Source organism: Lingula anatina, chromosome 5, assembly GCF_051362555.1.
Source record: "Lingula anatina isolate TDL-2025a chromosome 5, LinAna3.0, whole genome shotgun sequence".
In the NCBI taxonomy this organism is placed as follows: Eukaryota; Metazoa; Brachiopoda; class Lingulata; order Lingulida; family Lingulidae; genus Lingula; species Lingula anatina.
The window spans coordinates 10,072,079-10,083,331 of record NC_141771.1 but is presented as its reverse complement, the minus strand read 5'-3'; the positions used below and the strand labels follow the sequence as shown (position 1 = coordinate 10,083,331).

The 11,253-nt window shown below is 40.3% G+C and overlaps 3 protein-coding genes across 6 annotated transcripts; 1 reads left to right on the top strand and 2 right to left on the bottom strand.

Moving 5' to 3' along the window:
- The first annotated feature begins 31 nt into the window (after nt 1-31).
- Nucleotides 32-1,706, top strand: LOC106150565 (uncharacterized). Of its 2 annotated transcripts, none has more exons than XM_013523445.3 (2): nt 32-350; nt 563-1,706. In XM_013523445.3, the coding sequence occupies exon 2, from the start codon at nt 571-573 to the stop codon at nt 1,378-1,380; it is 810 nt and encodes a 269-aa protein (XP_013378899.2). In that variant the 5' UTR covers nt 32-350; nt 563-570; the 3' UTR covers nt 1,381-1,706. The 2 variants fall into 2 exon arrangements, with proteins under 2 accessions (XP_013378899.2, XP_013378898.2); XM_013523444.3 differs by having other exon boundaries at nt 39-350; nt 471-1,706.
- A 643-nt stretch (nt 1,707-2,349) lies between these two features.
- LOC106150566 (putative phytanoyl-CoA dioxygenase) lies at nt 2,350-6,134 on the bottom strand. Of its 2 annotated transcripts, XR_015334634.1 has the most exons (6): nt 5,174-6,134; nt 4,839-4,943; nt 4,456-4,680; nt 3,719-3,818; nt 3,254-3,428; nt 2,350-3,209 (listed from the first exon to the last, which is right to left on the bottom strand). XR_015334634.1 is itself a non-coding variant. In XM_013523446.3 (5 exons), the coding sequence occupies exons 1-5, from the start codon at nt 5,453-5,455 to the stop codon at nt 3,313-3,315; spliced, it is 828 nt and encodes a 275-aa protein (XP_013378900.2). In that variant the 5' UTR covers nt 5,456-6,130; the 3' UTR covers nt 2,350-3,312. The 2 variants fall into 2 exon arrangements, 1 of the variants encoding a protein (XP_013378900.2); XM_013523446.3 differs by having other exon boundaries at nt 2,350-3,428; nt 5,174-6,130.
- A 1,022-nt stretch (nt 6,135-7,156) lies between these two features.
- Nucleotides 7,157-10,649, bottom strand: LOC106150576 (uncharacterized). 2 transcript variants are annotated; one of them, XM_087013663.1, is made up of 5 exons: nt 9,609-10,635; nt 9,344-9,448; nt 8,557-8,787; nt 8,254-8,353; nt 7,157-7,608 (listed from the first exon to the last, which is right to left on the bottom strand). In XM_087013663.1, exons 1-5 carry the CDS (start codon nt 9,888-9,890, stop codon nt 7,481-7,483), a joined length of 846 nt encoding a protein of 281 aa, XP_086869789.1. In that variant the 5' UTR covers nt 9,891-10,635; the 3' UTR covers nt 7,157-7,480. The 2 variants fall into 2 exon arrangements, with proteins under 2 accessions (XP_086869789.1, XP_086869790.1); XM_087013664.1 differs by lacking the exon at nt 9,344-9,448 and having other exon boundaries at nt 9,609-10,649.
- Between the last annotated feature and the right edge of the window lie 604 nt (nt 10,650-11,253).

Genomic DNA, 11,253 nt, shown 5'->3' with positions numbered 1-11,253 from the left:
AGTGCAAAGGTACCCCAGGTAAAAGTAATTCAAGGTGGGGAAGGAAGTAATGTAGTAGTTTAACTTTATGCGCGTGTTATATCTTATATGTGGAGTTTACGTAATCAATTTCCGCTTCCGTTTTGAAAACGAGGCCAAATCTAATATTTTCCTAAATAACCGTCATATGAGCCGGTGGCTCCCGGGCTGTCCCGTCTTACCATTCGGTATATATTAACTTGCCTGACGATGGTCGACACGACAAAAGATTCTTCTGAGGAGCAAGATATGAAGTGTAAATTGCTTGATGAATTCAGGTGTTTTACCTTCTCACAAGCGTACTACGGAGCATTTTCTATTTTGAGAAAAGGGTAGGTTGATCCAAAACAATAAATTAATTAATGTTTTGGGAGTATTTATCGATCATAGAGATCTGGTACATGTACTTTCAGCTAAAATCAATCACATTATTATTTTTTCTTTCCATGTAGAATTAAAAACGGAAGCTTAAATACTAGTAAAGGGACGTGCCATCACAATACTCTTTGTGACATACTTAATCTACCACAACTTCCCTCGCCAGCCCGCATCATGGAGTTCGGCGGTGGTACAGGAACGCAGTTGGAGACCATTTGCAGAAGAATGGAAGCCTTTCAAAAACAAGCCATCGTCAGCGTTGAAGAACCATACGAAGAATATCTTAAACAGTACGTCACAACCATCGAAAGCTTGAGCAACGCGTGTCTGGACATTGTCTACTCTGGACCTATTCAGGATTACTATGGGCGTTCAGTAGAAGACCTGAGAGCCATGAAAGCGTATCCAGAACGGTTGCAGGACAGAGTGCTGGCATTGCACGTTCTGTATCATGCAATTAACATTTTCGATCAAGACATGGACCCACAGAAGAACCTCAAACAAGCTGCCTCTGCAATGTACACCATCCTCAAACCAGGAGGAGAGATGGTTATTCATATGGCTGGCCATGACGAGGTTTTAATAGGGGCCGTCTCGTTGAAGTGTTTAGAGAGCCTGTTCCCAAATACGAAAGAGAATTTTAAGATTAAGTACGAAGTCTTCCGAAAGCAATTATTCGAAGGTGGTATCGTCGAAGTACTGAATACGTCGTTTCCAATGTTCACGGCCAAGATGCACTGTGAAGAAGTTACATATCTCAATGTCCTCTCAACCATAGAGGAAGTTGGGGCCTCTGCATCTGTACCTTGTCTACACGGGCTGTGGGCCGATCAATCTCCGTTCGATGTTCGCGTTTTGCAGTTCTGTATAGATTACGCGAAGAGTGAAGGCTACAAACACGGTCTTTACCGCGACAGTAAAGGAATGTGGTGTTTTCCAATAAAAGAATATTATATAACGATAAAAAAAGTTGAAAGGGAATAATTTGCTAAAGATAACTTGAATTCACAACATTAGATCATAAAGTTGCGGATAGACTTGGCGGTGGCGTTGGCGGTGACGATGTTGGTGGCGGTAGCGGTGACGGTGTTGGTGGCGGTGGCAGTGGCAATGGCGGTGTTGGTGGCAGTGGCGGTGACGGTGACGGTGGTGGTGGCAATCTCTCCAGTTAAAAACAAAGAGCTTGTTTGTCAAACCAGACTATCATGTATGTCCCTATTCCACACTGACTAGGAAAATCCACGAACCGTTAGGAATTGATAAATTCCAAGGCTCATAGTGTAATCGTAATAAATTATTTTAGTTCTTAAGTGATTCTTATTGCTTCTCAGTAAGTTCTTGAGAGATCATGGAATCGGAAAAAAGTTTTGAGCAGTTCAAATTTTTGATCCCGAACTCCCGAATACAAAAAATCTTGGTTAACTATTGGCATATTCTTAATTCTATCTTAACGAATTTGTAACTGAATCCTATAGGGGCAGGATTTCTACCAGAATGTACAGAATTCCACGATTCCTTGCCGATTTCTAATTTTTTTCAATTCCTGGCAGTTCGTGGAATTCATAGTTGCTGTGGAATAGGGGCCTTGTTTACATTACTCATATGTAGCCTAGTTTCAAGATAGTGCTTTCCAGTCTGGGGAATATCACAGATTTACGTTATATCGCTTTAAAATCACACCAATGGGAATACACCTGTTGGCATTGATATATCAGCTCAGCTCACAATAAGCTCCCGGCCCGTATGTTTCGCAATGCTAGGCCATAACTTTAGGTATGCCCGGTTTTTGCTTAAGGTATGCCCGGTTTCTGCTAATCACCTTACAGGCATACAAGGTGTTATATCTTTGTATGACAAAATTATTAATTTTTCAAGAAATATCAGGAACCTGTCAATTATTACCAGGGGAGACTCTCTCAAAGACAGTTGAGAAAAATAGATCAGAAAGTCGAGTTCGATGCTTAAATAATTACATTTCACTGCCATGTGTAAAATATGTGAGTCTCAATCCATACAACGAGATTAAATATGAATACGAATTAAAATGTCAAACGCGACCATGTGGATCGCAATTCTGAGAACAACAAGTTTCGGTTTGGTTCAGGCCTACCTTATATTGAAGTCTAAGGAAAATAGTGCTAGCGTTTTCCGGAAAATTAAATTCTACTATACCTGTCTAGCGTTCATTCAGAAGGTTTTGATTTTCGAACTTTGAACTATCGGACGTGACACTTCCACAATGCATGCAAATCCCTTAAGCCATGTTTATTTTCTTTCTTTAGCTGAGTCAACTTATTATACTATTCTCAGGTGGACTGAGAAGGTTATGTAGTCTGCTATTCTTTTCATATTCCTTTCAATTATATTCAGAGAAACAGATACTACTATATTTCAGTCAAGCATGCTTTTCCAGATGAATTGTGTCGCTCCTTTGGCGTTTCGTTTTATCCTGAAATCTCGAAAGAGGCGCCAAATCTCCAGCATATGTACAAACATTTAATCAGTTAAAATATGAAAAATATGGACTGGACATGTTACAAGTATAAGTCCTATAAAGCTTGCTTTTGTTACAATATTGTGTCTTTTAATTATTCATTCAACTCCACAATGGTTATCCGATGTCCACAATGTACAGTTGTCCGTCAAAAGCATAATTCCGCTGTCCACAATGTCGTAAAGGTGTCCGTCAAAAGCATAATCCCGCTGTCCACAATGTCGTAAAGGTATCCGTCAAAAGCATAATATTCCGCTGTCCACAATGTCGTAAAGGTGTCCGTCAAAAGCATAATCCCGCTGTCCACAATGTCGTAAAGGTGTCCGTCAAAAGCATAATCCCGCTGTCCACAATGTCGTAAAGGTGTCCGTCAGAAACTTATTACGCCGTCCACAATGTCGTAAAAGGTGTCCGTCAAAAGCTTATCCCGCTCTCCACATTGTTGGGAAGGTGTCAGCCATGTGTTGACCACTGGTCAGTTCTCCCAGCACTGGCACCGGGCTGTCCCAGGGTCTCTGGACATACACACAGTCATCTCCTGTTATAAATGAATGTTTAAATATTATGTTCTCATGCAGGGGTGTATGTACAGATCGATAGAAAAAAGTGGCTAAGGGTGTGCTCACAATGGAGCTATCGTACTAGCTATCGCGCACTATTTTAATAGTTTTAACTAGCTTTAAAAAGCTTTAAAAAGTTTTAAATAGCTTTAAAAAGCTTCGTGTCCAATATATATATAAGACATGGCCAAATCAATATAAAAAAGTAAAACATGAGCGTATGTAGTGAAAATGACCAATAACAGGGAAATGCTATAGATTCTCGTACCTAACCATCTTGTGGATAACACACGGCGTGGCAGCGTCTCGGATGAGTTGCCCGGAGCACCGTGTAATGTTAGCATATGGAACACGACGCAGTCACCAGGCTGGAAAATACATTACAAGTATGTTGTGATATGGAAAACAGCTCAAGTTCTATCTTAGTACAAAATAAATGGTAATTCCAGATGCACCTTGGTCTTACTTGCACTTTTGGAGATGATGGCGTAAATGATGATGGCTTAAAAGAACTATGGTCTGCATATCAAATGTTGGTATCTTTTAGATATAATGTACTAATATCTAAAGGTTCGTAGCATCCTTAATACATTGAACATTGACAATGCGTCTGCTGCCCTTGCTAGACAAGAGGCTATAAAACGAATTCGAAGTGAAAACGCAATGGAATTCAAGAGGATATTTTAAGTCAATGTTAAATTCAGAGAAGCAGATAAACTCAAACCGATTCAGGTCCCGACTAAGTGGCAAGTGGTTTTGTAAACTAAACTTCGTCCTTGAATTTCTGTAGAAAGACACAGAAGATGAATACATGTTTGAAGCTCCAAGTCGTCGTCAATCTAATAGCAATTTGATAGAATTTGCTCGCACGCCATAAGTCTTACTCCGCGTAGCAACTTTCCAAATGATATTCAACTTTCACATATTCATACACTTTAACACCAGCTAATAACCTTCAACATTTCACCGAAAACTAGTCTTGCAATATGAGAAAATGTGACGTACCTCCACCGCCCATTTTAATATCTCGTACTTCTCTACCGCATTGTTCACATCTGGCGCATTCTCGTAGGCCCTGTCTCCACACGTCTCTGCCCTGACGATGTCGTAGTTGTTTGCCGTGGCGAACTTCTTTGGAATAAACCATCGTCCCCAGCGGTGTGACCCCTTCACGAACTGAAGAGTGGTTTCCATGGGAACGGGGTCTATTGGCAGCCATATGGAGCAGTTCTAAAGATTGAAAACAATGAAACAATGAAAATTCTATACGAGTTTCAAGTGCACGAAAGTGCCATTGCTCCTTGTTGGTTTGGGTGACAGTTAAGCAAGGCTGATTTTGATGCAAAATAATTTGACACTGGCGCACATATCATGATCTTGATGCTCACCTTGAAGCCGTCCACAGGGTAATAGGGTTGGTCTTGGTGCCAGGGAGTCTCTTTGTGGGCGCCGGGTTCCTTACACAGCACGTGTTCGTAGTAAAATGTAGCTTTCTGAAACGGTGCAGGTCATAGGTAAGCAAATAGTTATGCAATAAGTTAAATTTTGTTTATTTTAGTGCTCTTGCATATATAATGTGCCTGTTTATAAGGTACCTTAATTGACGGCAAGGGAGGGGAGGGAGCAAACGAAATGCGTTTTTGACTTATATAACCCTAATTTGCTTGTGAAATCATTCGAGAAAAAATTTGGCGACGGAGATATCTCGAAATTATCGTCTCACCTTGGATTGCATTAAAGTGCCGGCTATCTCGGCCGCCGGCGACCCCTTTACAAAATCTTTGAACTGAGGAATCCTCTGCCAGTTGAACAGATCTTGGAAATACACTCCTTCGTCTCCCGGTGCTTTCAGCCTTTCCCCTACCTTACTTGGTTGTGCCATATTTGCTGCAATCCCTTCTGTCACCTTTTGGATCCATTCTTGAGAAAACACCCCGCGCAAGCACACAGCGCCGTCCTCGTGAAAACGTCGAATCACCTCTGGCGTGAGAGCGGCTGAAGCCATTTTGAAAATTGTCGTCTGCTACTATTAAATGCACCAGATGACTGGCCCTTTAAATGGATATGTTAGGGGTATGTATCAGTTGATGAAATTGGGTCAAAACAGGATTAGTTTTAATATGATAGATCCCCGTGCACCGTCAATACCTCGTTCACTCTCTGTATCCTCTCTTCACTCAATATATGCCTAATATTTTCATGTCGATTCTTAGACAGACTCGAGACTGCGCTGCCAAAACGATGGACTCTATTATCTCCCCTGATTAGAACACCACATACTATTCTTTGAGGAGTAAACTTATCATCTCTGCACCGTCCCTTTCTCTATGAAAAGATAATAAGCTATACAAATTACGGTTCCAGACGTCTCATAAACACATGCCCGGGTTAAGACACATACGAAATATGTGACTTAAGCCATGGTTCGCCCAGAAAACAGGCAGTGTTGTATTCCGTGTACGTGTACAGTCACGGCATGCAGGGACCCACAGGAAAGCTAAGGCCCCATTCAGAACAGGGGACTAACTAGTCCTAGGGTCAAATATGGCCGACCCACTTGAATACTTGCCTTGGACACTATTTAGTGTCTAGTAGAGGAATAGACGGCAACCATTGTAGTGGGTCGCCATATTTGACCCTCGGACTAGTTAGTCCTCTATTCTCCTAAGACCAACAGTATATCATGTTCTCAGTTTCGCGTAAAGCGACTATTGCGTTATCTTTTCTCATAGACTGATAAAACAATTTTAGTTAAGTACCCTGAGAACCCCGTATGCGCCCATATAACTCGACTCATACTGGTGCACTGTTAGCTGCCCGTGTGTAGATTACCTATTAACACCGAACCATGAGAGCGTCAGTCTTCCCTGGCCTGGTTTAATATAGAATTAACTCGACAATGTATAATAACTGTTGTCATTTGTTGTACCACTAATAATTATGATTATTTTTTATTATTGTTGTTATTATTAATATTATTTATGCTTCCGTATACAATTATGGCTATTCTGGTAACGTTAAAAGAAATTTAAAATTAAATCCATCGGGAAGCAGCCAATACTTTGGCAGGTACACTGTATGATCATTGTGAAGACACTCTGGGTATTCGACACCGGGCTAGAATGTACCCATACATGTACAAGAAACCAGTATGAAATGAAGAAGAAAGGGAGTACTGTTGACAGGGTCTATATCAAGGAATATTGTGTGTATGTCTCTGTTTACTTTGTGATAAGAAGAGTTAACTGACCTACCATTCACTGTATGTTATATGACGAAGTGCCCGTTACACCAAGTCATCTCCTTCGTTGTAGAGTAAACGTACTTTTATCAGAGAGAGAGAGAGAGAGAGAGAGAGAGAGAGAGAGAGAGAGAGAGAGAGAGAGAGAGAGATTGTCCGACCCACCCAAACAACCATCGAAGGAATTAAACCGTTTGGGAGTTTATCCTTACTATTCTCCAAGAGGCTTTACAGGCCATTTCCAGTTATATACATTAGTGTCTTATTATTGTAGAAACTGTGGTTCTAAATAGTTCGCCTTGTATTTTCTTTCACTATTTTCAATGGATCATCGAACTGCAGATTAGTGTGTGTGCTTGGCCAACATAAAAATAGGTGTAAGCACGGGTCTATAGGCGTTTATGTACGTCATAGCACATACGTATGTATTCTGTTTTCTATGAACAACCTTCAACACAGACACAGTTCGAATATACATGTATATTGGATTGCCCTTTCTTGACTACACGCAACTGAACACAAAATGCATCTATCATACATCCAATTCATTAGAACGAAAGAACGATGAGATTGGCTTTTATGCGATGCATGGGCCATTTGAACTTCTTTTGTCTCATAGTACAACACTTAACAGCAAAGAAAAAAAAAGAATCATTCATTCAAAACAAAACGTTTTGTCATTTCCTTTGCTAAAGTTAACACTATCCAAAATATGTGCCTGTTCCATAGAGAAGACAACTCTTGATATACACCGTACACATTCCGTAGCTCTATGTGCCGCATACTGCCCTATATCTCCCCCGCCGTCCAAACTGTCGGGAAAGTCTCGCTCTCCCCCATGTACTGCCCGGGGGAGAGACCTCCCAGTATGGGCGGAGACGGGGTCCACGGTCTCTCTGCAAGTACACAGTCGTCTCCTGGAAAGATAAAATAAACACATTGGTATTACACATTTTCCAAAATTAAATTGCGGGTCAGGTACGTTTCTCAATAAAGCATCATTTTTTTTATTATTCGGCACACCAATTGAAACATAACTAAAATCATTTAGCTTTCTGATGTTTGTTATTAATTAATTTCATTCTCTTTTCGTTATGAAAACAATTAATTTAATTGACACAGTTTTGTAAGTGAAGTAGTGAATTAGCTACCGGATTGAACTTAATTATAAACTTAATATTTATTAAAAATCCAATTATGTGCAACCGACTTTACAAATATGAATATAGAATTTTAAAAGCTAGTCAAAGAAAAGGAAATTTTATTCAGAATTAGAGTGCGACTCACTGGAAGGAACCAATTCCGATATGCTGACAATAAATATAAAATGCACGTGAAAGGCCGCATTCAGAACAGATGATCCGCTGACTAACTAGTCCACGGATCAAATATGGCGCGACCCACTTAAAAGCGGAGCGATATTTAATGCTCTGTCTTTGCTAGGACGGCGCTCGTGGGAGGTGGGAATCCATTGTCAAGTGTGGGCCATATTTGATCCGCGGAATAGTTAGTCCGAGGATCAACTTAGTTGTGAATGCAGCCAAAGCTCACTATCTGCTAACCTAGCCACCTGGTGGACAACACCCGCCGATGCCGAGTTTCTGAGATATTTGCATTGGCAGCATGCAGTGTCATCATGTGGAACACCACGCAGTCCCCAGGCTTCATGAAAACAGATGGCAATAGGGATGAAATATTTAAAAAAATGTACGCCTTCACTTTGGGAAATGAACATCCACTTGACTAGACCCTTTAGGGTTTTTTTTAAATTAAAATGTGAAAGGTGCAAATTGTTGCAATGTGTTGCTTTGAAAAGACAATCACATCTACTGGGTATGACACACATTAGTCATCTTTTATATTACCTCTATGGGCCATTGGAGTATCTCATACTCATCAGATCCATCGATGTCAGGGACGTTCTCGTAAACTCTCGTCTCTGCAAGTCTCGTTCCCGCATCATCATTGACAGGGTAGTTTTTTTCTGACTTAAATTTCTTTGGATGAAACCACCTCCCCCAGCGGTGTGATCCTTTCAAAAACTTTAGAGTGGTTTCAGCGGGAACAGAATCTATTGGCATCCATATCGAGCAGTTCTGAAACAATACCCTTTTAAAAGTAGTGGCAATGATAAGTCTCATTTCTGATATTTGATGAAACCAATATCGTTCAATTTGTGTTTCATGAATGTATTAAGCTAGCGTATAAATGCCTTGTTACGTACATAAATTAGTTTCTTACACAACACAATAACACTTGAAAAAACATGCAACGCATTGAATCCTTCGGGCAAAAGAAAAATGCTTTTCAAACTGTTACCTTCTTCAGATTTCTGGTTGTAAATCTGACCTACTTACATGTATTTTCCCTCCAGATCGTAAAGAAAAGAAAGTAAACGGAAAACGTTTGTGCAAATATTTATTTTGGAAATAATGAAACGAAACAGAGTGGTATTTCTTCAAGTTTGTTTAAACGAAGGTATTTGGCGATATTTGGTCAGGTTTATGGCCAATAATTTGACATACATGTTTCCACTTGGTATAATATGTAGGCATACATGTATCTAATTTAGGAATTAACAACCCATGCGTGGTGAGCACGTGATCTTCTGACCTGGTATCGCAACCTTTACAGTTGGGCCTTTGTACACACCTTAAATCCATCAACAGGATAGTAAGCCTGATCGTGATGCCAGGGAGTGGCTTTAAGAGTATGAGGGTCTTTAGTTAGCACGTGCTCGTGGTAAAAGACAGCAACCTGGGTGGAGAATAGAGAGTTAATACATATTCTGTGCACTGGCTATGTCATAGCCGCTGAGGTTTACTCTAAATGTGTTGAGTGTAAATAAAAATAAATAACGCCTAGAGAAATATGTACAACTGCAACGTATATTTATATACATGCTATATATACCTACCGGAGACTGCATCAACGTCCCAGCAATTTCAGCCGCAGGAGAGTTATAAACATAATCTTTAAACTCTTCTATTTCCCTCCAATTGAAATAATCATTGAAGAAGTACCCGGTGCCTCCGGGAGCCTGAAGTCGTTCGCTGTACTGACTCGATCTAGTGAGGTTTTTCTCTATCCCGGCGGATACCTTCTGGATCCACTCCCGGGCGAAGACACCGCGGAGACACACGGCACCGTCGGCCTGGAATCTCTGGATGGCTTCCTCGGTGAGAGCGGCCAGAGGCATCGCGGGCTGTATACGGTGGTTGTATTGTTTAACTTAGATATGCTATGGTCTGCGTTATCCAGCAGTCTGACGTTAGTAATCACGTGGTCTTTTGCTTACATAACTATTCACTCAGTAATTAAAAAAACATACTTAACTGTTTTAATATTGTTTAGTGTTTAATATTGTTTAATATTGTGGGATCACTTTCATTATATAGTCATCAGGTTGTAGTTAAGTGCTTAATATTGTGAGATCATTTTTAATTATAGTTATACCCATATGCACATTTTCACTAGTGCATACTGATGCATAACACCCCATTTCCATAGATATGATCGACCTACTTTAGATCGACCTAACTCCCGGGGGGTTCACGCTAAATAGCTGTCAGCCGGGCGGACACGAAAGTTAATTACCCCCTTACAGCTTGTAGTAGGCGGGACGGACATTTAAGTCGGATTATCTGAAAGTAATCTAGTGAGACTCCCCGCGGGGATAGATCGATTTAAAATCTATGGGAATAGAGCCTAAGATACAATAAAATTATAAAGCCTTAGCTGGGCCTTATCCGTGTTTGAGTGTTTTGCTTTTGAAATGTATATTTTGAAAGAAAACACGTGGCAAGACCTACGTGTGTAAAATGATTTACAAGATTTACTGAACTTTGGCTACCCATTTATCAACATATATGTAGCTTTCTTCAAAAGAATCAGATTCTCTTCACGTGACAACTGTTATTTTTGTGTGTGGGGGTGGAGGTGAGGGTGGTTGGTGGTGGGGGGGGGGGGGTGGAGGGTAACACAGTTGCTTCGGTTTCGGTTAGGTTATGGCGGCCTAAAGAATGAAAGAATTAGTCAATTTTCCGATACTAACACTTACCACGTTAATCTCCACAAAAAAAAAAAAAAAAAAAAAAAAAAAAAAAAAAAAAAAAAAAAAAAAAGATGCGTCATCAGTCAAAAGTCATACCGAGTACAGACCTTGTTATGATAACGTCTGGTTTGTATCTCGCACTTTCACAAGTAAGCACACTCCACGCTTGCTGTTTGTAACATGTGATTGTCGCAGGTTGTGCAAATTGAGGGAATGAAAATCTACACGTTAACCATAACCTACAAGCAATATAATAAATGGATCATATATTCTTCAAATAAACTGTGGTCTAAAATTTATGATAGCATGTACGATATGTAGAAATCTATAAAAGGATGCATTTCAGAGTCCTAAACAACCAAAATTAATAAAACTACACTCACGCTGTTTTCATCATAAAACATGGGGCTGCTCGATAGCAAAGATGTCTATGATTATACAGGGGCGGATCCAGATTTATTTTCTGACAGTCTTCGAAATTATCTTTGTTGATCCATCCTCCACCCGT

What these genes read in the sequence shown, in the direction of transcription:
- LOC106150565 (XM_013523444.3), top strand. Translation starts at nt 229, where the DNA reads ATGGTCGACACGACAAAAGATTCTTCTGAGGAGCAAGATATGAAGTGT. An exon ending in TTTTCTATTTTGAGAAAAGG is followed by an intron (nt 351 to 470) that starts GTAGGTTGATCC and finishes CTTTCCATGTAG; the next exon opens with AATTAAAAACGGAAGCTTAA.
- LOC106150566 (XM_013523446.3), bottom strand. Translation starts at nt 5,455, where the DNA reads ATGGCTTCAGCCGCTCTCACGCCAGAGGTGATTCGACGTTTTCACGAG. An exon ending in GCACTTTAATGCAATCCAAG is followed by an intron (nt 4,944 to 5,173) that starts GTGAGACGATAA and finishes GCACCGTTTCAG; the next exon opens with AAAGCTACATTTTACTACGA. An exon ending in GTTATCCACAAGATGGTTAG is followed by an intron (nt 3,429 to 3,718) that starts GTACGAGAATCT and finishes CATTTATAACAG; the next exon opens with GAGATGACTGTGTGTATGTC.
- LOC106150576 (XM_087013663.1), bottom strand. Translation starts at nt 9,890, where the DNA reads ATGCCTCTGGCCGCTCTCACCGAGGAAGCCATCCAGAGATTCCAGGCC. An exon ending in GGACGTTGATGCAGTCTCCG is followed by an intron (nt 9,449 to 9,608) that starts GTAGGTATATAT and finishes TTCTCCACCCAG; the next exon opens with GTTGCTGTCTTTTACCACGA. An exon ending in ATCCTGTTGATGGATTTAAG is followed by an intron (nt 8,788 to 9,343) that starts GTGTGTACAAAG and finishes GTATTGTTTCAG; the next exon opens with AACTGCTCGATATGGATGCC.